This window comes from Sorex araneus, chromosome 4 (assembly GCF_027595985.1).
Source record: "Sorex araneus isolate mSorAra2 chromosome 4, mSorAra2.pri, whole genome shotgun sequence".
Classification (NCBI taxonomy): domain Eukaryota; kingdom Metazoa; phylum Chordata; class Mammalia; order Eulipotyphla; family Soricidae; genus Sorex; species Sorex araneus.
Window position 1 is genome coordinate 127306351 of NC_073305.1, and position 25568 is coordinate 127331918.

At 35.0% G+C, this 25568-nt stretch overlaps 1 protein-coding gene across 1 annotated transcript in view; it reads right to left on the bottom strand.

Moving 5' to 3' along the window:
• The window catches only part of ASCC3 (activating signal cointegrator 1 complex subunit 3), a 332257-nt gene that overhangs the window by 115662 nt on the left and 191027 nt on the right, over window positions 1–25568 (bottom strand). Inside the window, exons 17-29 of the mRNA XM_055136146.1 lie at window positions 24087–24206; window positions 22286–22450; window positions 20401–20487; window positions 19412–19588; window positions 13546–13771; window positions 11670–11824; window positions 8274–8372; window positions 7267–7435; window positions 5588–5808; window positions 4741–4826; window positions 730–896; window positions 489–634; window positions 240–360 (exon numbers count right to left, since the gene is read on the bottom strand). Coding sequence (XP_054992121.1) covers window positions 240–360; window positions 489–634; window positions 730–896; window positions 4741–4826; window positions 5588–5808; window positions 7267–7435; window positions 8274–8372; window positions 11670–11824; window positions 13546–13771; window positions 19412–19588; window positions 20401–20487; window positions 22286–22450; window positions 24087–24206 — 1939 coding nt within the window. The remainder of the gene's footprint in view (window positions 1–239; window positions 361–488; window positions 635–729; window positions 897–4740; window positions 4827–5587; window positions 5809–7266; window positions 7436–8273; window positions 8373–11669; window positions 11825–13545; window positions 13772–19411; window positions 19589–20400; window positions 20488–22285; window positions 22451–24086; window positions 24207–25568) is intronic.

Here is a 25568-nt window from a genome sequence, read left to right on the forward strand (position 1 = left end):
ACCTTAATATAAAAAATATTTTGATCACTTTTACAAATTTTTTATACAGATTCATTGTGCCATAAAGATTCTATTATTTATTAAATCTCTAAATCTTAATAGTTGGGACAGTTTTATATATCTGGAGAAGTTGGAACATTCTCTCCCTTTCAAATAAACCTAAATTAGTCAGAATGTATTTAGATGTTTCTAGAGGGGAAAAAATGACTACTATTAAATTCCAGGAATATAAAGCTTACCCTGAAATGTAGGCTTATTCATACTAGCCATCCGAGGACAGTAATGTTGACCTGGGAAGCCTTGAATGTGAACCTCTAGTGGAACTGGACGTACTGATGGACGGAAATTGAACAAGCCCATCTGGCATGAAGACAGGAGAGAAACCACCAAGTTCAGTTTTTACATATGCTTGTACTTCTGTACAGTGCCTCTTAATTCGTCCACTACATTACAGTTTTATATGCCCAATCTATCAATCTTCCGCCTACCTGATTTATATTGAGCCAGTCAGCAAGGTCTCTGGCATTGGCTAATGCAGTAGATAGTCCAACTATTCTAACAGGCTTTTCTGTGTGTGATGAGATAAAATTTGTTCTCGATACAATGACCTCTAGAACAGGGCCTCTTTCTTCCCCTAGGAAAGAATCATAACGTATGTTAACCATTTAGCAAGCCCTGTTGGCTGGCTGCTACAAGTAAGAGAGCGCAATCTACAAACTTGGTACCTACCAAGTAGATGGATCTCATCTATGATGAGAATAGTGACCTGCTTTACATAGTTCCGATTCTGCCAGCTCCTGCTTACACCGTCCCACTTCTCGGGTGTGGTGACAATAAGGTCAGCTTTGGCAATGGATTTCATATCAGGAGTAACATCTCCTGTTAGTTCAATAACACTGGAGGGGAAGAAAATGATAAGGTCAGCTTTGGCAATGGACTTTATATTAGGAGTGACATTCCCTGTTAGTTCATTAACATTAGAGGGGAAGAAAAATGATACCTTTATAACCATTCTGGTACCACATGACCTTGGAAGAGCAAAAACACCTTTAAAAATTAAGCTTTATCATGCTTAAAATTATTTTAATCTGTCTTTGGTTTTCTAAATTTTCTGAAACTTCCATCCATGAAAGGAAGAATGATAATTTGAAATCACAATCTAACTGTGCACATATGCAAGCATCTGACTTTGCTTTATGTTGATAAAATCTACCCTATGAGATTTTACTTTATTTTATTTTGCTTTTTGGGTCACACCTGGCAATGCACAGGGGTTACTCCTGGCTCATGCACTCAGGAATTACTCCTTGCGGTGCTCAGGGGACCATATGGGATGCTGGGAATTGAATCCGGGTTGGGTGCTCAAGGGACCATATGGGATGCTGCGATTTGAACCCGGGTTGGCCACGTGCAAGGCAAACGCCCTACCCGCTGTGCTATTGCTCCAGCCCCCCTATGAGAGTTTAGAGCTGAATTTCTATCTTCTTTTCCATATGATGAATTAGGTAAGTTATTAGGGCAATAAGGAAGCATTTTATTAAGAATATGATGATGTGCAAACTTCATTTTTTTAGATAATAGGGAAAAATCAACTTATTAATCATAAAGGTGCTGAAAAAATACGTAATACTTCATTTTGAACAGTTTCCAGTAGTTAGTTAAAAAAAAGGGGGGGAAATTTGGAGACTACATAAAAATTACATCAGGGCTGGAGTGAGAGTATAGTGGATAGGGTGCTTGCCTTGCATATAGCCAACCGGGGTTCAATTCAAAGTATCCCATATGGTCCCCTGAGCCTGCCAGGAGTGATTCTGAAGTGCTGAACCAGGAGTAACCTCTGAACACTGATGATTGTGGCCCCCAAACAAAAAAATAAATGAACAAAGAAAATACTACATCAACATTAAATATCTTTTATATCCTTTTTTATACTAAAGCAAAACAGGGCAAGATTAGTTCCTTCAGGTATAGCGTTCCTAAAGCTATTACATATTTTTACCCATTATTATTTTTGTTATTTTCAACATTAATGCATATGTCAAATTCAACGAGTATGTAGTCTCTGAGAGATATCCATTTTCCAGTCACTCAGATCTCATTTTGAAACAATCCTATATTTATTATACTTGTTTGTTTTTTGGGCTACTCCTGGCTGTGCTCAAGGCTTACTCCTGTGGAGCCTAGGGGACCATAAATGGTGCTGGGGATCAACCCCTGGACTGACCATGTGCAAGGCGAGCTCTTTACCTGTACTATCTCTCCAGGTCTCTTTACTAATTTTTTAAAGAAAAAATCCAGGATACTTAAAGCAATTTTTATATTATCTGTGGAGATCACTCCTTCAATACATAATGAGTTCATTCTTTTATTTTTATTTTTTTTTTTGGGCCACACCTGTGATGCTCAGGGGTTATTCCTGGCTCTGCATTCAGGATGCTCTGGAGACCATATGGGACGCTAGGAATCGAACCTGTGTCAGCCACATGCAAGGCAAACACCCTACCCGCTGTATGATTGCTCTGGCCCCGAGTTTATTCCTTTATACAATAGTGACACCATGCCGTATTTCATGAATGTCCCATTAATTTGGTGACGTTCTGTTGAACTCAGGTTACTTCCAATTGTGTTACTGAAAACAACATTCTGGGGGTGGGGCTACAGAAAAGTGGCAGAATACCTGCCTTCCAGGTGTGGCTGTGAATCCATCACCAGGACAACAAAACCCAACAGGTCTACAGTTAATAATCTTGTATAATCCTCAAACAGTTTACAAAAACCATGCTCTCGGTGTGAGAGATGACAGTGCCAGGTTTCAGGCGCTTCCTTACACACAGCGAAACCCAGGTCTCTTCTCAGCGCCATATCTGGTCCTCTTCAGTACTGCCAGGACTGACTCCCGCTGAGAGTCAGGAGGAGCCCTTGAGAACCACGGGATACGCATCCCACTCCCGGCCAAATCATGCTCTTGAAAGATTTTCTATTTGGAGGTAAATTATTTACATGTGAAATATCTCCTAAGTTATTTTTAGAAATTTTTTTCAGAATGATGGGAAAGAAAAGAAAAAACTTGAGGTTTATATTTAAAATGCTGTAAAGAATCATCCTGCACAACAGTTATATATGCATCATGTAATTTAAGAGTTTCATTCTTTGGCCTGAAAATAAAGGGGTATTAATAGTATCTTCCCCCTTCTCTTCCCTTTATGGCTGTCATCACAAGCACTGAACATGGGCTTGTTTTTGATGCTTGTCAGGGAGCACTCATTAGTTACAGTGCTTGCATGCATTCTGATTAGAAGTGTGCAAGAGATGACATTGTTGTGGTACCAGGGTCTTAAGCAGTTGAGCTGCTGGGACCAAGCATGACTTATCTGGGAAGAATTGGGAATCACAGTCTCATGCTTGCCTGACAAGTACATTTGCCATCGCGCTATCTCTGAGGTGTTATCATCATTATCATGACTGTCATCATCATCATCATCATCATCATCAATATCAAAAATAAATAAATAATAATAAAAATAATGAAATATATTTAAATTAAATATAATTTATTTTATTCATCTTTTTTTGGCTTTTTTGCATCACACCCTGCGATGCACAGGGGTTACTCCTGGCTTTGCACTCAGGAATTACTCCTGGCAGTGCTCGGGGGACCATATGGGATTATGGGAATTGAACCTGGGTCAGCCGCGTGCAAGGCAAACGCCCTACCTGCTGTACTATTGCTCCAGCCCCCAATAATGAAATATCCTAATGGCAGTTATAATACGTGCAAGGAGGAGAAAATAAAATTAATTAAAAAAACTATTTTAAGAACCGTGATTTATAAAGTTATCGATGGGTGGGTTTTAGACATAAAATATTTTGACACTAATCCCACCACCAGTGTCAACTTCCCTCCCCCAAGTGTTTCCATGCTCCCTCATGTCCCCTCAGCCCACGTCCCTCTCCGCCACCTTCCCACCTGCTACCTTGACAGGCATACTTCAAAGTTCTGTGGTTGCTGTTTGGATCTCATGCTTTCCATGCTGTTGAGTCTGTGCCTTGGACATACAGCTATACCACTCTCCCACTCCCCATGTAGAACAGGAGTTCCTTGACTCCTATCCCCCCCTTACTTCCCTTTCTCTTCTTTCCTTCTGTGTCCTTCTCCTTCCTATATTCTGGAGTCAAGGCTGATCTAGGCATCCCCTCTTTACTATATTTCCTAATCCAGTTATTTTATTTAAACATTTTTTGTTTTGGGGGGAGCACAATCAGTGATGCTCAGGGCTAACCCCTGGCTCTGCACTCAGAGATCGCAACTGCTCAAGGTTAGGGGACCATATGTGGTATGGGAGACTAAACCCAGGGAAGCAAAAACACTACCCACTCTTCTGTCTTACTTATCCTCCAGCTGAGAGACAGAGCAAGAGAGAAAGCGAGAGCAAAAGAGAGAGTGGGGGAAGAGAGAAAGAGAAAGAGAGAGAGAGAGAGAGAGAGAGAGAGAGAGAGAGAGGGAAAGAGAGAGAGGTGAGAGAAATTGGGGACACTGGTGCTAGGAAATGTACACGGGTGGAGGGATGGGTGTTGGAACATTGTATGACTGAAACCTAATAAACCTAATCATGAACAGCTTTGTAAGGGTCTATCTCATAGTGATTCAATAAGAAAAATGAATAAAAAAACCATTTTTTGTATGATTTGTTTCTTTAAATTATTCAAAGCATATCTTCTGGAAAAAAAGCAAGAACTTACCGTTTTCCCAGTTTTTCTTCTATCCTAACTTTCCAGTCATCCATTCTTTCACGTACTAGGGCTTTTAGGGGTGCAATATATACAGCCTGAAAGAGGGGCAGAAGACTTTTATAAAAATTGTAACAGCATTTTTAAATAAAGGTAAGTTCCATAAAATTTATCACAATGACAGTATAGTTTAAAATATATCTTCTACAACAAAGATTTAAATGTCAAATAGAAATCATTAACATTCAATTTAGACTCAAGAAAATAAATGCATACATAAGAAAAAAGTGGGAACAAAAAATCTGAAGTTGCTTTTGAAAGCACCAGAGATATTTTCTAATAATAATCATCATCATAAAATTTGGTTTATGATAAAAAAAATTTTAAATGATAATACTACATAGAAAAAACAAGTTTCTAAATTAAAGGTTTCTCTGACATTATGGTCAAGAATTATCTGAATTTTAATCCCTTCACAAAAAAATTTACTAATTTCAAAATTCTAAAGAGAAATAAATAATTTTTTTTTTTTTTGCTTTTTGGGTCACACCCAGCAGTGCACAGGGGTGATTCCTGGCTCATGCACTCAGGAATTACTCCTGGTGGTGCTGGGGAACCACATGGGATGCTGGGAATCAAATCCGGGCCGGCCGCCTGCAAGGCAAATGCCCTACCCGCTGTGCTATATTGCTATAGCCCCAACATAGGGTACATTTTCTTGTGGCTAGTTATTCCAAAGCTGAGGTGGCCTCCCCTGGAAAAATTCACTGAGTGACAAATCTACTCATTAAGTTTTGCCAATATACATAGAACTGGATTATTTATAAATTGTGAACTGCCTCTAATTGAATGAACAGACCTTTGAGGTAGGGTACTTGTTGAAGATTCTGAAAATGGCCAATTCAGCTGCAACAGTCTTTCCTGATCCAGTGGGTGCTCCAAGTAAGACATTACAGTCTGTATGGTAGAGAGTATGAAATATCTGCGTCTGTACGGGGTTGAAGTGGCTGAAATTGTACAAAGCTTCATATGCCTCACATCCCAAAGCTGTGACTGGTAGAGGCTGAAGATCCAGTAATTCTAAAAGAGGCAAAAAGTACTACTATAAGTGGAAAATAGGCACAGTACCAAACATTGTATTTTTAGGAGAAATGGTAAAACCTTTCAATATTTAGAAGAAAAAGAAGCTTGATATAAATTTCAGGTTTTTTTATTTTATTACTGGGAAAAATACTATTAGTATTGGTTTGGGATTGTAGTGAACTAGAATACTAGTTTTGGTGATATAGTCATTTTAATGAAACGACTCCTAATTCACAAGCACTGAGTATCCTTCCATTCTTTTGTGTCTTCTATTTCTTTCAACAATGACACAGCTTTTAGTGTACAGGTCTTTTACTTTGGCTAAAGTTATTCTAAGGTATTTAATTCTTTTTGATATAATTATAAACTGGGATCACTTTTTATGCTAGTTCTTTGACAGTAAAACAACAGATTTCTGAATGCTGATTTTTGTAGCCTACCTCTTACTATATTCAGTTATTATGTTTAATAACTTCTTGTTGGAAGCTTGGGATTTTCTATGTATATTATCATGTCATCTGCAAATAGTGTGTTTTTTTTTAACTCTCTAGTTTCAATATCTACACATTCTTTTGGAAATAGAATATTTTCTTAAAAGTATCATTATTAACATTAACAAAATTTTGCTCTTTTATTAAATCAAAATAAATAGAACAGCTAAATAGAAAGCAATTTTTCAGTTATGACAATGAAAATCACTTTTACATGTTACTGTAGATTATGCTATGCCCCTAGATACCCTTATTGTGAAGGATCAGAACTGATGCAGAGGGTATGTGCTATCTGTAGGGAACAAATTGAGCACAGGTATAGGTGAATCTACTCTCTAGCAATTATAGCTTATTCACTTAGCGCACATACATATATATATGCGTGTGTGTGCATTTGTGTGTTTATGTGTGTGCAGAAGTAAACCATATAGATTGAATAAACCCTGACAATTCTCTTTGCTTTTTGGGGAGTGTGGGGTTTTGGACCACTTCAGGTATTGCTCAGGGCTTACTCATAGCTCTGCACTCAGGGATCACTCCTGGAGGAGTTCAGGGAACCATTAACCAGGGATTCCACCTGGATCAACTACATACAAGACTATGTAACTGGACTATTGTTTGGACTACTGCTCTGCCCCACTCAGTTTGACTTATTAGCAAAAATATGTTTAAAATAAAGTGCTTACTTTAGAAATAAGATTCACTGAACTGTAATAAGTACAAGCAGACTAGATTTCAAAAGTTTAGTTGATGACAAAAGCTTAGCTGAAAATTAAAATTATGGCCCTCTCTACAAAAAGTGCATATCCATAAATTTGAGTCTGAATGTCTTTTTACAGATTCTATTAACAAATAAATTGCATTTTTTATTTGGATTCAAACACTTCAATTCAGTCACTTTTCAATCTTATCTGAAACAACCATTTTGGAAAATCAGTGACTCACTTACTATCCACTATGTTACCTGTATGTGGAGGATGCCTCTCCGGTAGAATCAGGTGTTGAAAATTGATAATACACACAGCCTCAGCTCCCAGCCATCTATCAGACACTGCTCGGATATAGTACTGGGAAGGCAAAGGCTCAAAAATAGGAATTGTAAACACCAGCATTTGCGCTTCTTTATTAATGACCTAATGTGAAATAAAGCTTAAAGTGAATATGGGTATTCAAATATATTATTAAGGTTTTATCAGTCTATTGCTAAGAAAATGGTAGATAAGATGCAAAAGATAACTCAATCTATTGTACACACTATAATCATGCATCAGTAGATAACTAAAGTAACATATTCATTATCAGAACTTTCAAAAATTAATTCAAGAACTTGACTTCATGATTTTTACAATTTTAAAAAGCCATTTTTAAATTCTATCACAGTTAAGTGGAATAACAGAATCACCAGGCATAAGTAGAAGGTAATCATAAAGACCAATATGTTGAAAATAAAAAACATTCCTGTGAAATTCTACGGTTGTATAGCCAAAACTTGCAGCCCAAAGATTGCTTTCTCTTTGATAAAATGAGACTGCAAATGAAGCATGAGTATTAAAGACATGCTAACATCAAGCTGAATCCTTCTCTTGGGACTTACAGAGAATTTAAAACCAAATGCCCTTTTCATAATGTGATTCAATATTCTTTAGTACAGTATTCCTGTAAAACCCAAAGTTATTATTTCTTGTTTAATTCATTTTCATATTATTTGTACCATTCAGTTGATATACTCTTTCCCTTTGGAAGCCCTAACAAAGATTACAATTCAATTTCTCATACTGAGTATATTGAATATATCAATACTGTAACAATTCATTATTATTTTTTTTAAATCAAACAGAAACAAGATACAATAAAGCTTTAATGGCACCATGAAAGTACAAAGAAATGAGTAAAATCAGAAATTGCCATCTAGTGTATATATATTTTTAATGACAGCAATATAATAAGGTACAGCCACAGATATATATTTACCTGTTTTTTTAGAATGAGAAAGTACTCTGAATGGTAAATATGATCATTTGTTGGATCTTCCACCCAAATCCACCAGGGTTCTCCTACTGTCCCATGGACCTGAAAGAAAATCAGTATTGTAATATAACATCTACTGCAATTTAAGTAAAGGATGCTGTTAGCATTCTTGACACCCATTCTTTTCTTTATAACAGCTTAACTGATATGCAATTTTTCTAACAAAGTTTACATTTAAATAAGTTCAATGGTTTTAATATATTTAAGAAGTTGTGCAACCATGATCCAATTGTCATCACTCAGAAAAAGAAACCTAACAGCCATTAGCATTGCTGCCTATGTTCCATGTCCTCCCATCTCTGACCCTTGACAATCAAAGTCTCCTCTCTATAGATGTGCTGATAATGGACATTTCGTATAAATGGAATTATTTTATATGTGGCTTTTGTGACTTTCATTTACCATGACGTTCACTCATATAACAGCAAGGATTAGGACATCTATTATTAACAAATAATATTCCATTGGATATATGTTTGCATATTTTATTTTATTTTATTATTTATTTTATTCACTGTTGTTTTTTCCTACCATTTTAAAGTCCAGTCTTGTTCAGTATTCTGTGACTCAGGAGATTATACCACACATCCCAGGATAATTTTGATTAGCATAAGCCAGCCAGCTTATACCATTCCCCTGACAACAGCTTGGTAAGGGGAAAATACATGCCCAATTAGACTGGTAAGAAGGTCTTATGGACCCATGCTCTGGGGTGAAGTGCGGAAGTTTCCCTCTCTCTTTAAATGTGAACAGGCAGCCTTGAAAACAGTTGGAAAGTAGCCAGTAGCATTAGCAGAGCAAAAGGATGGAAAGATTCTGAGTCCTAAATGATTTCTTTAAACTGAAGATTTCTTTCGGGTTTATGCCACCTGAACCTTTTGTGAGAGATAATTAATTTTCTTGCTTAAATTAGCTTGAAACAAGCCAAGTTTTTGATTATTGTAGGCAATGGCATTCTAACTGATAGGGCTACTCGTAAAAAAACAATCAAATATTCTACTAATAAATCAAATAAAATTGCGGGACATTTCCTGTAGATACTGGTAAAAGAGGATAAAAGCAAGAAACTACTGAATTTAAAAATACTCTACTAAATATAAAAATTGAATCATGAATATAATAATCTTATATTATATTATATCTATAGAAATTTTAAGTAGAATTTTATGTCATTTTATCCTCACAGAATTTTGTGAGAAAACAGATATTACACTAGTTTATAGATCAGAAAGTTGGAGAATGATTAAAGGTTCGGGCACTTAAAGACAAATGGTAGATTTGGATTAGGACAACTGTTGGGTAATTTTCAAGCACATTGCTTAGCAAGACTCATACATAGTAAATAATGATCAGGAATTGCAAACTATTTATTTAAACTTAACTACAATCTTAAAATATGAACAGTAGAAACTGTTATACTAGCACTGTGTTCTCCCAACAGACTCTTGGAAAAAAGGCCTGAATCTTATTTGCATCTGTATCTAAAATCTAAACTCTATTATTTTCTCACAGTAAACTAGTGAAAAGATAGAACTTAAAAAACAATGTTAATTGAATAAGAAGATCTAGGGAGAATTTTCACACATATGTTATCTAAGATATTTAAAATTATATGTGATAAAAGTATTGTGAATGGGAAACAAGAAAGGTTTCTGTAGAGAGTTGAAAATTCTGAGAAATAAAGAACATAATTTAAATTAAAAAAATCCTTTGGCAACTGGTTGGTCTTTAATAATCAATGAGGACATAATCTCAGCAGGAAAAAAAAAGGTAACCAGAAGAAAATAATAAATAATACTCATTTTACAAGTCTAATGATAAAGAAGAGATTCCTATATTCAGAAACATGAAGATGATCAGAATGGCTTTTTCAGATGGAGAAACACTAATATTGTATGATTTTACTCATAAGTGATATACAGAAAAAAAACATAAGAACAAATTTTTGAACTAATAAGACCAACTAGAGGTGGGGAAAAATGGGGTTTAAGGGTGGAATTAAGTCTTGAGTGGGGCAAATCAGAATAAAGGGGAACACACAAGTCGATTTTCAATGATGCATACCTGAAATTTAAATAGTATTATAAAGCAACATTATTTCAATGAAAAATTACTTAAACATTTTTTTCATCATGGAGACTTTTGACTTTTGATCCATTTTGCTATTTGGGAGGAGTGCCTAGAACCAAACCTGGGAACTCAATAAAATGCATGTGCTCTACTCTGGAGCTTCATCCTCCACTGAGACTTGATTTTTCAGTAGGCTAAAATAACCTGTTGACACGAGGGTGCTCTTGGGAAGGTGGGAGGCACCGGCCCCTCCCACCGCCGAGATGTGATCTCGGGGCCGCATGCGTGTGCGGCCTCTCCACAGCTGCACAAGCGTGAATCCAGACCCAGCAAAACCTCTTTCGGCATGGGCAACTCCTCGCAGAATGTCTCCAGCCTGAGAACTAAGCCTCGGCCCCGTGCCCACCCAGGAGGGGAAAGGTATTTCTCTCTCTCTCTCTCTCGCCTCTTTCTCTCCGGGGATGAAGGGCGCGGTGTCCACCATATTAAGACGACCACAGATTGGGTTTTCAAGCCTGCAATGATCCAATATCTGGAAGAAATCTCCCTGGACTTAGTGTTAAAGTACAGAAATTCAAAACCCCGTGGCTGCTACTGCGGCCGTGCGACCTTATTTGTCTTCACAGTAGGTCTGAATCTAGTGGGGTACTCCTAACAACAATAGTGAGGTTTGTGTTGAAATATTGAATGTAACCAAAGTAAACAGAATGTAAAATGAAACTTATCAGTTACAAGGTAGGGGGTGGGGGGGGCGGGATGGGAGGTGTACTGTGTGGGGTTTTTTTGGTGGTGGTATATGGGCACTGGTGAAGGGATGGTTGTTTCAGCATTGTATAACTGAGACCTAAGCCTGAAAGCATTGTAATCTTCCACACGGTGATTTAATAAAATAAAATTTTTATTTTAAAAAAAAATAACCTGTTAAGGAATAAGCTGACATGGCCAAAATGAAGAGAACACAGAGAACATAAAAGAAGATCGAATTCAGCAAAGTCCTTAATATGGAACTGAATCCATATAACCATTGCCCCAAGTTGACATTTTATGTTTCTTGAGGATCATTATAAATACCGCTATGTCTTTGATGAATTATATCTGTATGTCTATCTATCTATCTATCTATCTATCTATCTATCTATCTATCTATCTATCTATCTATCTATCTACCTACCTAAGATTTTCTATGTGCCTGAGGGCAGATATAAAGAAGGCATAGGTAAAACTGTAGTAAAGACATTTTGTATAACATGAAGACAGGTGTTTTTCTACCTGGTCACTCCATGAGAAATCAGGACAGATGCTCAGTGTTACCCGGAGGACAGTCCGTGTGATGGGCTGAATAGATGCTTCCATTGTAACTGATGGAATCTGATGAACACACTGTTTGACCTTGAGGCCAATATTCACATGATGCAGCATGTGACCTGCAAGGAAAATATCACATAGAAGAAATGTGTCCGGACAGGAAAAAAAAAAAAGCAATATAATCTGACTTGTAAATGGGATTTCAGAGAGGGCAGTTTTATTGCTTGTTTTATGATTTGCTATGTAGAATAGCTGACATTCTTGACCTGGCATGTTTGAATATTTTATAATAGTTAACTTGAATTAGCAATTCGTAGCTCTGAAATCCAGTATCAAAGCTGTTCCAGCTATTAATTTTTAAAATTTGAAGCTCTTAAAATTACTGAGACCTAGTATTAATGACGTTCAAATGATTATAAACAATTTCACTTTTCTAGTTTATGATATATTATAGAAATATTCAGTATTTTTTTGAAAACAGCCATTTATTTGTTCAAGGTCTATTTCAGACCCTTATAACCTCTATAACCATGATGGGAAAAGCTTTGGTAATCAAACACCTCAGCCATCCACACCTATTCCATAAAATATAAAGATAAGGCATAAAATTCAGTCAAGCTAGCAAAAACTTAATCACAAGTTTTTCAAAAAAGCACAAAGATTAGAAAATAAAAACTGGTTAATTTAGCACAAAATTAAAATACCTTCACATATTTTCATGAAATATCCGATTCTGAAAGATGGATATTTATAGGAGTACTGACTGAGGTTGAGGTAGAAGTCACAGGCATTTAAATATTTTTAGATATTTAAAGCCACAATCAGGCATATAAATACTTTTCTATTCATGTTAAAGAAACTATGTGGAAATAAATTTTATTTTATAGTGTCAAGATTTTTTATATATCTTGTTTTTTCATACTACAGTATATTTTGCTTGTTTTGAGGCCATGCCTGGAAGTACTCAGGGCTTACTCCTGGCTCTACTCTCAGGAATCATCCTGGTAGGGCTCAGGGCACCATACGTGGTGAAGAGGATGGAACCCCAATTGGCTAGATACCACATCTCCGGATTCTCTCTCTCATAAACAAAACAAAACACTTTATGACCACACAAATCTGAAACTAAAAGTGATATTTCTTATTTTGCTTAAATATTTAACCTGCCACACCAATATGAATATACTCAACTTACTTAGCATCCTTAATTTCAATCTATCAATCTATTTTTATGGCAACTTTCCTTCTTTCACTCTGCTTTAGAAATGTTTTTCTAAAGAAAATAAGTATCTCAGTCTCTCTTGAACATATTTGGAACTTTAGGCAGTGATAACCCTATCTATTAATTCTTTCTAGCCAGATTCTTTTCATCCTATTTAGAATTTAAAATATTAACTAATCAAAGTCTTGTATGTTTGTATAGTAACCAAGGGTTATTTATCCACAGAAAATCACTTGAGTTTAAGGTTTGGAGTGATGAAGTTCACTTAGACTAGAAAAGATTTTTTTTTTTCTGTAGTACTACTAAAACATGCATCACAAGACTTTGAATTAATAAACTGAGGATAAACTTTACTAATCCACACAGTTAGTAGTAAAATTATTTTTATTACTCAGTGGTCTGACAATATAAACGTCATTTAACTGCTATTTCAGGTTACTTTATAAAATTTAGAGACCTCTGACTGAATTTAGATAAAAAGAAATTTCACAAGTTGCAAAAACGTATTTTGACCTTGACTAATAAAAAAATTCACTATAATTTACTTTCCTATCTAGTAAAATGTTTGGTTTGCACACAAAAAAAAACGTACTCCAAACACTACTGCTTCCTTCTTACCTATTTCATCTTTCCTCATGTCTTTCAGTTTATCCACGCTAAGATTTTTCTCTTCTAATCTTGTCAGAATGTGTGGTGGTAAGACTGAAAATTGCCTCAAAGGGCTAGCCCAACCCCACAGCCTCTTGTCGATGACTTTACTAAGATTCAGGAGCTTGTAGGTCATGGCAGGCCAGCGTTTCCTCAGAGCAATTTCGAAAAGAGCACGGACAATTCTAGCTGCATTCTGAAGAATAAAACAAGGCAATTGGTGGTTAGATGCAACACGCTTTGGAATTTATCAACAAATTCATTACTCTTGCTCCATTTCAAAAGAAGCATGTCAATCTACATTCTTTAATTATGGACATTTATTCTTATAAAGCCCTAGTTTCCACCCTTTCTCCAAAAGACCATCCTCTACATGTGGGCATTTATCCTGCTTCAATGTCAGAAGGAAGTCTTACTTTCAGTTCTTAAGAAGTTTTCTAATTCATACCTAAGCCGGAATGTAGAGAAAAAAGACATGCAAAATATTAAGGAGACCATACCCACCTAAGCAGGAACCAGCAGAGGGTGGCCCTAGGTACACAGTGCAATGATTAACTATAGACACAAGGCTATTCAGATTAGAATATAAAAGACTCTGGGATCCAGTCAAGAAGAAAAACTAGTGAGAGGTAATAATGACAAAGGAACCACTGATGAGTACAGTAACCCACATATTAATGATTTCCTATAAACCAGTGCTTCAACTGCTTTACATGTATTATCTTATTTAATTTTTATAACTGCAATTAATTGGCATTGGCATCACTGTATGGCATTGTAGCACTGTAGCACTTCTGTCCCATTGTTTATCCATTGTGAGACTTGTTGTTACTATTTTTGGCATATCGAATATGCCATGGGTAGCTTGCCAGGCTCTGCCATGCGGGCGGGATACTCCTGGTAGCTTCCTGGGCTCTCTGAGAGGGACGGAGGAATTGAACCCGGGTCGGCCGTGTGCAAGGCAAATGCCCTACCCGCTGTGCTAATTCTAAAAATAAACTCTGCTCTACCCGCTGTGCTAATTCTAAAAATTAACTCTATGATTTTAAATTGTGTGGCCTTGGGCTAAAGATACTGCAGGGGGTAAAGACTTATTCTGCATAAGGCTCACCCCAGTTTCATCTGGTACCTCATATGGTTCCCTGAGCACTGTCAAAGGTCACTCCTGAGCAAAGAGCCAGGGACAGCTCATGAGCACTACTGGGTGTGCCTCCCCCCCACACCAAAAAAAGGAAGTAAATTGGCTAACGATAATTTCACTAACATAAATATAGAAAATTATAACAAAGCCTTCTTTCATATCTTATAGTTTTCATTTAAGTTGTTCCCTTCATATGGTCATTGATTGTGGAGGTTATTTCACAGAAGATTGTTTTCAAATGAAGAATCTGCAGACACCTTACCCTACCTAATGATGTCTGTATTTGAAAATGAAGAATGACAGGCCTCATCAAAATCATAAGAACAGATTAAAAAAAAGATTATTAGAATGAAAAAAACAGATGATCCAATTTGAAATAAGAAATGACTGCAAGAGGTAAGAGCTTCAGTTGTATAATTTTTTACAAAATATATTTGCTTTTTGAAAAATTCAACTATTCTGTCAGTATCAGAAACTTAAGAGCAAAAATTGTATTTAGATACAAGGATTTCTTTGATATCCACTAAGAGAAGACAGATGATTCTGACTAGGCACACAAAATAATAAAAAAAAAAACATTTTGATTATTATGTCCATTAGTTTTCCTATATCACTTCCAGTCACTTTAAAAAAACCTACCATATTTTTTCCAAGAATTAAAAAATATTTATTTTTATATTTCAGAACCTATATTGCTTCCTTAAAGCTAAAAGAAATGGAAGAAGATATGCCATGTGAAAAAATGCAAACAAGACATTTTAATGGATGGGAATAATAATTGGATGGGAATAATAATTAAGGTCTCATCATATAATTCAAAGAAGCTAAATGTGGAGTTCACTATAACATCATTAGATAACTGAATCAAGGATTTAAATTTGAGGCTTGGGGTTGTGTGTAGGGATAATCCACCCTGTTCCATTGGTCTACGGCTCTGCCTTTGTTCCAGTACCATGCTGTTTTAATTGTTACTGCTTTGTAGTAAAGTTTGAGGTTGGGGATGGTGATGCCTCCCATCATCTTTTTCCCAAGAATTGTTTTAGCTATCCTTGGACGTTTGTTATTCCATATGAATTTTAGGATTGCTTGATCCATTTCTTTGAAGAATGTCATGGGTATATTTATAGGGATCGCATTGAATCTGTATAATGCTTTAGGGAGTATTGCCATTTTGACAACATTGATTCTCCCTATCCACGAGCAGGGTATATGTTTCCATTTCCTCATGTCCTCTTTGATTTCATGGAGTAGCGTTATGTAGTTTTCTTTGTAAAGGTCTTTTACTTCCTTGGTTAAGCTGATTCCGAGGTACCTGATTTTCTGGGGCACGATTGTGAATGGGATTGCTTTTTTCATGTCCCTTTCCTCTGCCTCATTGTTTGCATATATGAAGGCCATGGATTTTTGGGAGGGACACTGGGTTTACGGGTGGTGGAGAATGGGCACTGGTGAAGGGATGGGTTCCCAAACTTTGTATGAGGGAAGTATAAGCACAAAAGTGTATAAATCTGTAACTGTACCCTCACGGTGATTCTCTAATTAAAAATAAATAAATTAAAAAAAAATGACCAGTTTAAATGGATTAGGTAGAAAAGGCATATCTTTTTCTTAATAAATGATACCTTTACTATGAAAAAAAAAAAAAGATGGACCATATAAACAAGTACATAGTCCATATACAGAAACGTATGACATATAATTTATTTTCTCCTTTTTACATACAAGGTGACAGATTTAGATAGAGTAAGATTGCATAGGAATTAAGTGACAACTCAATTCTCTCAAAGAGAAGAAGATAATCACATGTACACCACATAGCATATACTACTACCATAAGGACAGTAAATAAGATGATTACTATCTCATTTTTTAATTAAAATTATAATGCGTTTACATCATACTGAGAATCTGTATTCCTTATATAAGGGGTATGAAAGAATATTAATGAACTATATCTGTGTGCAGTAAATTTTTTATCACAGTGTAAAAAAAAAATAAATTTGAGGCTTGGCGCATGAAAAACATGAACATTAGTCCTTTGAGCTTTTCTAAAAAGCTAAGAGAATAAGACTTTTAAAACTTATACAGGAAAGCCATTTACAAAGCTGAGAACATAGAACTAGTGATCTTAAACTTAAAATATAATAAACTCAAGAATAATTCAATGCATTCAAAGATGATAACTCCATAGTAGTCATTAAAAAAAAAAAAAGGTATGCTTTAAAATAGATTCCTAATCACTAAGATTGGCATTATGGGCACAATCATGAAGAAATCATGTTTTTTTTTTTTGTTTGTTTTTAAATTAAAGAACCATGGTTTACAACATTATTGTTAGTTTGTTAGTTGAGTTCTAGGCATACACTAATTCAACACCAATTCCACCACTAGTGTTCCCATACTTCATTTTTCCTCCACACCCCCACCTGCCACCTTGACAAAATTTGATGGTTGCAGTTTAGATCTCAAGTTTTCAGTGTTGTTGGGGCTATGCAGCTTTGGATATATAACTATACCACTATCCCACATCACTAGTCTAAACAAAGCCCCGACTTCTGCTCCCCACTACTTCTCTTTCTCATCTTCTTCCCTCCCCACCTGAATAAATCATGGTGTTTTACATTAGAAAGCATAGATCTGAGGCTATAGATCTTTATAATGAATCAAAGAGAAACACAGCCAGATTATTTATGCAGAACTTCATTAAATATTTTAATATAATATTGTTATAAGAAACTAGATTATCAGAGGAACAGATAAAACAAAAGACACTATGGTTCTAAAGGGTTTGGAGAATACATATCATTCTACAGCATAAATGTATATAATCTAAGACTGAAAAAATAAGGTTTTCATCACATTTACATTGTATAGTCCATGAAATCATAACCTGCTTTCTTTATTACTTTGATTAAACTTTGATTATTATTTGATTAAAGACTTGCCATTTTGAATATCAGTCTATAACATATTTATTCACCTCTACATTTATTCGATCTGTTTATCAATATACCTAAGTTCATGTTTGTAAATATTTCATGCTTATAATTAAGAGTCCTGAGTATTCAAGGTTGTCAATAATTATTTAACACAAACATAATTTTCCTATAACATATCCTTGAGCAAAATTATAAATATAAAACACAGTAGTTTGTACATTTACTATATTTAAAATGAGATTAAACTTTATTTTTCCTTAAATTAATGGAGGCAATACTCAATAAAAATAATGAAAAAGGAATTCTTGATAAGTAAAAAAAGTCTTTCAAAGTCCAGAGAGATAGTACAGCAGGGAAGGTGCTTGCCTTGAAGTGGCTGACCCAGGTTCAATCCCTGGCACCACTTTGGTCCCTTGAGCACTGCCAGGAGTGATTCTTGAGTGCAGTAAGCTCTGAGCACCATCAGCTTCCAAACAAACAAACAAGCAAACAAACAAACAAAAAGAATGTTTTCAAAAATATGACTGGAAGAGAAACACAGTATATCTGAAAGATACATACTGCAAAAAAACTGACTTTATTCACATAAAGATACAAAAACATAAATACATGAACATTTTTAAACCAGGAGACTATTACTACATTAAGCATTTAATAAGTTGCAACTCATGAAATCATTTTTAGTACGGAATTACAATTTTATTTCTTTATTTTGATGGTAGTGATGGTCACTGCTGGTGGTGCTAGGAGTGAGGGCCACTCGAGGCAGAGCTGGGGCTGTGCTGGCAGTGCTGGGATGAAAACTCAGGAACTCACACATGGAAGCATGTGCTCTGTCACTTGAACTATGATTTCACCTTTAGCCCTCCATTTTTCAGTTGGTTTTTTTTTGTTTGTTTGTTTTGTTTTTTTTTGCTTTCTTGGGTCACACCCGGTGATGCACAGGGGTTATTCCTGGCTTTGCACTCAGGAATCACTCCTGGCAGTGCTCAGGACACCATATGGGATGCTGGGAATCGAACCCAGGTCGGCCACGTGCAAGGCAAACGCCCTACCTGCTGTGCTATCACTCCAGCCCCTCCATTTTTCAGTTTTTAGGTATCAAAAGTAGGGGGAAAATTACATTCAGAGACTTGCTGTATTGAATATCTAGCCTATAACATATTTATTCACCTCTACTGAGTTGAGAAAATTTTAGTATTTCTAATATTTGGGAAATCAACCAAGTTCCACAATTAAAAAAAATCTTTCTTTTCTTTTGGTTTTGTGGCCACATCCAGAGGTGTTCAAGGATTTCTCCTGGCTCTGTGCTCAAGGACCACTCCTGGTGAAGCTCAGGGGACCATACGGGGTGCCGGGGATCACACCTAGGTCAGACACATGCAAGGCCAGTACCTTACATGCTATACTCTCTTTGGGTCCTGAAATATTTTTTCATGACTGTTGCTTATCATTAAAAAGTAAATGTTATTATCTGACATACAAAAATCAGATATTGCAATTTTAAAACTATAATAAAGACAACAGAAACATTAAAATAAGCCAAACCTATCACCAAATCTCATCTGCACTCCTGATTTAATAGCACAGACCACATAAAAGATGCTTACTGTAAAGATAATTAGATCTAAGATCTAAGATCTAAGATGGCCATTTGGTAGCAGGTCACAATGTACTTTTTTAAAGAATAGCAGAAATTAATTCATCTTTGAAAATACCCAAAGAACAAGTAACAGGAAGAGAATCATATTCTTACCTGTGCAACATAGGCAGAATCTGATATAAGGGAGAAACTGTCCATCTCCCCTCGGCTGATGTAAGTCTGAAGTAGGATATTTATTTTCCCGTAACTGTTCTCTACACCTCCAGGTGCGGAGAGTTCACAGAAGTTGTTTAATAATGTATCTAGCTCCTCTATTTCCTCTTCTCTCACCTGGAAGAATCAATGTTTCCATTAATTACTTTGGCATATTTATTGAAATTTTTCAGACTCAAGCAATGTAAACACAGTGTATGTCTTTTAAAAAGTTTCGACTTGCTCTAATAAACTTTCCTTTTATATAACTAAGAAATAGTAGTCTACCCGCTAGGGAAGTTAAAGTACAATGGTAAACTACACTGGAGCTGATAAAATTCTATTTTATCATTCAACACTAATGCTAAAGTTGCCATTGACATATAAAAATTTGATATGCTATAAAAATTAAATCTTCTGACCCCACCATCCTTCAACTGATGAGATTTCATTTTTTATTTGACCAGAGTAAAACCTCTGTCCAAATGGATTAGGGCAAACTTGAATTATCTTCAAATGCATTCATTACTGTCATATATTTTTATATGGTGTAACACATTCATAGCTTAAAACTCTGAAGTACTATGATTCCAGGTATTAAAGTTTTCAATGTTAATCAGATTAAATTATAGTACAGGTACAGAAACATTCATATGAATCATGCATAACTCTTATATTTTCTTCAGTAAATTATATAGAGCAAACAAATCCAAAACTAAATATTATGCTCTTCAATAGTTTCATTATTGTAAAACCAATTTAAATAATATTTGATTTGCAACAGAGAACAAAAATAAATGTCAGGTTTGACACGACATCATACGATAGTACTGATAAATGGAAGAACATACTGATATTAATAACACAACTGGGACAAAAACCAATTATAAGCATCTATAAACAAATGAGTGCATATATATCTACCTAAGTCAAGCTTTAAGAAATCTTACCTTAATTTGATCAAATTCTTCAGCTTTTGAGACTATAGCAAGAATATCACTTTCTGTTTTGTGAGCATCAAAGAGTTCATTGAAGGTCTACCAAAGTAAGTTTTATATTTGGTTATTATTAGACGGTTCAGTAAAACATTTTCAATAAAAACATCCCTATAAACCATACACTCTTAACCTTTGAGATGTAGACAATGAAGAATTACATTGTTTGTGGATTAGTATTCCAAATCACTGCTTTAAACTTACAAAAGACAATAACCTTTCTAAAACATAATTATCTCTTAAGACAAAAAATAATAAAATCAGTTAGTCAAAAATCTAAAATTTACCTACGAAATCTTAATGTAATTTTGGTCTTTCATTTTTAGCATGGACAATATGGAAAATTATACCACTCACCAAGTTTAAGGTGATCATTTGTTGTAGAAAATTATGAAAAGATGGGGCCCACAGGGTAACCTGAGTACACCAGGAGTGACCCCTGAGTACAGCAGACCCTGAGCACCTCTGGATGTGAACCCAAACAAAAACCAACAAAAAAGTAAAACTAAACAGGAGGCTAGAGAGATAGTACAGCAGTCCTGTGCTTGTCCTGCACACTGCCAACCCGAGTCTGATACCCAGCACCTTATATGGTCCCAGGGGCATAAGAGGATTTCGATATCGCCGGGAAGGATCTCTGAGTGCAGAGCCAGGAGTAAGCCCTAAGCACTGCTGGTGTGGCTCCAAATTTCTCCCCTACTCCCAATCTGTGCCCCATTATGAAAAGAGTAACTAGAAACAGGTAATGTAAAGATTCTTGAACAAGTAACACAATATTACTAATGGAGGCAAACAGAAATTCAAGCAATTGGGAGAGTGGATAGCAGAACATAAATGTTCTGGGCTAAAAAAGTCACCAGGTCATAACTGTGAGACATATATGACAAAAGACTTTGAAACCTAAAGAGAATTAGATGAATTAATTAGATAAATTAGATAAATAAGTTAAACTGAGGAAAAGACAAGAAAAAGCTTGTGAGTCCAGAAAAAGCCTTTTCTGAAACTTGTCATATGCATAAACACATGTTAACCTAGAAAAAACATGTTAACTGAGGAAAAGAAATCTAGATTTTATGAAAGGCTACATCTCAGATTTATGAAGAAATTTCATTTTAATAATCTGAATTATTTTTTTCTACTGAAAATGACTTCAGGTACAAAAGTAAACATGGAAAAACTTCAAACTTTCCATAAAATGAGCTTCAGAGTAAATATTCATATTAATTTCTCTATTTAAATTTAAGTTCTTTCCACACATATAATTTTCACATATAAATACAGGCATATGTATATAATCATATGTGAGACATGCATATGTTCTTAAAAATAAAACTATCATAGTGGCACCCTCATATGTGATTAAGTTAAAAGCATTGAGAAAGCCTACAAATTGTGTAGTAAAAATTATCCTTGAGAGTTTTTTAACTTGCCATAATAGTACATCTAGGCTGATCCATAACTATAAGTTTTTCTAACTCTTTTTTAGCCAATATTTCTCAGTAACGAAAAATAATTTTTCAAATTTTTATTTAGGATATCGCTAAACTATCACCTTCTAATTAAAAAGATTTAGGAATTCATTCCATAGGTTTCACTTAATAATATGCTAAACTATTTTAGGTATGAATGCATCCAATGCCTAGAGCATATATTTATTGAACAGAATGGCAAGTGGGTTCTTAATATTTAATCTTGCTACTATTCTTTACTGAGTATATGCTGTTGAAGTCCTCTAACTTAAATATATTCTATTACTTAATGTTATTCCTGATTTTTGAAGACTAAAATGCATCTGTATACAAAACTCCCCACAATACATTTGTTCTACGCAGTGCAATACCTCAATTGTACTATATTTAATATAGTAGTGGCTGGCGGTTCTACCCAAGTCTGTTGAAGAAAAATACCCAGTTCGCTCCTCAAAACGAATCATCCGAGCTTTGTCTAGTTTTCGTCCAACTTCAATGACCAACTGTTCTCGATGTTTTGCTAATGTTCGGTCCATCTGTGGGGGGAAAATTAAAAAAAAAAAAAGATAAATATACTTTTTTTTTTTTTTTCAGTGTGTGTAGTACCCAGGGCCTTGTACCATTTCAGGAGGAAAAAAGTTACTTTCTTTATTCTGTAAGATTATACTATGTGATTTCTGTTTTTAAATGAGTAGTTACAAATCCATTAGTCTGCTCACCTAGTACTAAGACTTGACATGGCATAAGCCATGAAAACACAGGCTGTACTTTATTTTTCTTTAAATTTTCAAAATATTTTCTAGTGCTATTAACTATTTCATTTCACAAAAACCTATTAGTAATGAGAACAGATAATGCCAAATACCTTTTAAAACGGTTAGCTTATAAGTTCACTTATAGTTTATAAATAAGAAGAATTTGGCTGTAAAGAAGTATTTATTTGAAGATTAGCATATACTTTAACTCAAAAGATGAAAGGTAGCTGAATCCTATCAAGACTAAACCTAAGACACTAAAAGATGTCAAATAGCTTTAGAAATAGTTCTAGCTTTAGAAATTATTCTGCCTATTTCCCTAACTCCCCGTCCCCTCCTCCCTCATTCCTCTGTCAGTGAGTCTGTCCCTTTCTCCCTCCAAACTTTTAAACGCGAGGCTCCTAGGTTTCACCTTTCTAATGTTCAATCTACTATGGGGATTTGAAAAGGAGAATTTGAGTTAAAATTTGACTACCGCTTTAAGAACACAACAGAACATAAATTAAAACTAAGTTATCAGTAAAGGGAGGACAATATAATTCTTAGTTAAACTTCTTTGCTAGTTTTGATATAAAATGAGTGAAAATATGATGGTGATTGAGATGATGTTTTAATGAAGTTGGATTTTATGAGTTATTAGGAAGCATTCACAGAGTACAGGATATTCTAAGGTAGAGACAAGAATGGGCAGACTGTAAACACAATGGTGAAATTCACGGCAGACCTACCACCATCACATGCATCTAATTTTCAGTCCACGTGCACAGTAGAAATATTTGTTTCCAAATGGTTTATGTGAATAATTCATTGATGTTATCTTTTCATTCAAGAATAAGGAACTAGAAGGGACTTTAATTAGAGGTACATAAGACAGGTAACCCAAAGATAATATTTTAAGTGGTTTATAAACTTTTCTCTGATTTACTTGAAAACTTTTATTTATCTTTAGATTTTATTTAGTTTTTCTGGTTTGGGGGCCAGACCCAGCTGTGTTCAGGGCATACTCCTAGCTCTGTGCTCAGGGATCATTCCTGGGGGCTCAGGGGAGCATGGGAGTGTCAGGGATCACACCCGGGTCAGCTGTTCGCAAGGAAAATGTCTGACCTACTGTACATTCTCTCTAGGTCCCCAAACTTATATTTAAATGAGAGAAAAGTATTTTATGCAACAAAATATCCTGACAACTATAAATTGGTTTGTAGTTTATAAGTATCAATAGGGAAACATACAAATAAAGTGAAATAATTACGAGGAAAATTTAATTTTTCTTAGTATTTCTTACAGAAGACAAAAAAGCTTTTTGTTCTAGTTATCTAAGCCTTTTTAGATGAGATGGAGTAGCAAATATTTATCCTCATCATGAAAGGATTACAGAACCAAAAGAAGGTCTGATTTTTTTTATAAATGAGTTTTCTACCTGATAAGCTTTGTGACTGATGCCATATACTAATGGATTTGCTCTCATCCGTACATAAAGATAAGTGTAACTTATCCACTTCACTGCTTCTTCCACATTAGTAACTGTTCCCAGAGCAATCTGCAATTAAAAAATATAACAAAAATTAAGCAAATACATTAAATTCAAGTATAAACATCACAAGTCAGACTATTTTATCAAAAGTTAGGCTTTAAAAATACATCATTATGTAGTATTTAAAAGGAGACAAGCACAATTATTAGACACAACAAACCTCCAGTTAATTAAAAAATCAGTCCTGCCTCATTTAATTGAGAACAGTACATTGGAAATCCATCTTCCAATAATATAACTTGATTTCTCCCTAAATGGAATTTAATTCTATGTATCATTAGAAACAATTTTCTATTTATAATTTTCATTTTTTGTGGGTGTTATCATTTTATATAAACATGATACTAAAATTTTAAATATAAGTGAACCAGAATCAAAAATTAATACTCAATTTCTAATCTGTATTGTGGTTTGGTATACAGTCATTAAAAACACAGAGAATATAACATTAGCTTACCTCTAAAGATATCCATAAAGGCTAACATAAATATACAATATGAGAAAAGAAAAAAAACTTAAAAACAATAGTCTATAATGTTATGTAAGAAAAACAAGAGATTTTTTAAAAAAAACAATCATAATATAGAATTTAAAAGAAAAATGATCTTAAAATATTTCCCTAGTCACTGATATATAAGTAGTCATTTTCCTTAACTCAAAGCATTCTTTTTTTACTTAAGAAAACTATCCAAACTGCAAAATGTTGGTCATACAGTTTTTTTCTAATCTTATAATTGAATTGTGGGTGTTTGTGGGGGGAGGGGGAGGGGTTGTTTCTGGCCACACCCAGTGACACTCAGGGCTTACTCGTGGCTCTGTACTGAGGGATCACTCCTGGCAGGGAATGGGAAACCATATGGGATGCCACCCATATGAACTCTGGTTTAGCGTGTGCAAGACAATACCTGCTGTATTATTGCTCCGGCCTTGTATAACTGAAATGTTTTAACCCCTAACATCTTTCTTACCCAAAGGGAGAGAGATGCGCTTATCTAAATAACTAAAGTGGGGTGGGGTAGGAGGTGGGGAGGGAAGGAAAAGCAAACCCTCCCATTTTAGTGCTGAATATTAAAATAATCTTTATGTTTGCCTTATTTTATAGAAGTTTTGTTTCTGTACAAGCAATTCTGTAATAGTTTTATGGATACTTAGGTATCTTTAAAATGAAATATAAAAACATTAAAGTATAAAAGCATAGTTTTGTCACTATAATAGAAAAATTACCAAAAGTATAATACATGGTAAGAGAAGCCCTATTTACTTCTACATTTATAGTAACTTAAGTATGCACGGAGAAACAGATTATATTGATTTCACCTATATGTGGAATCTGAAAGCAAAGAACACATAGGAATAAGGAATAGAATT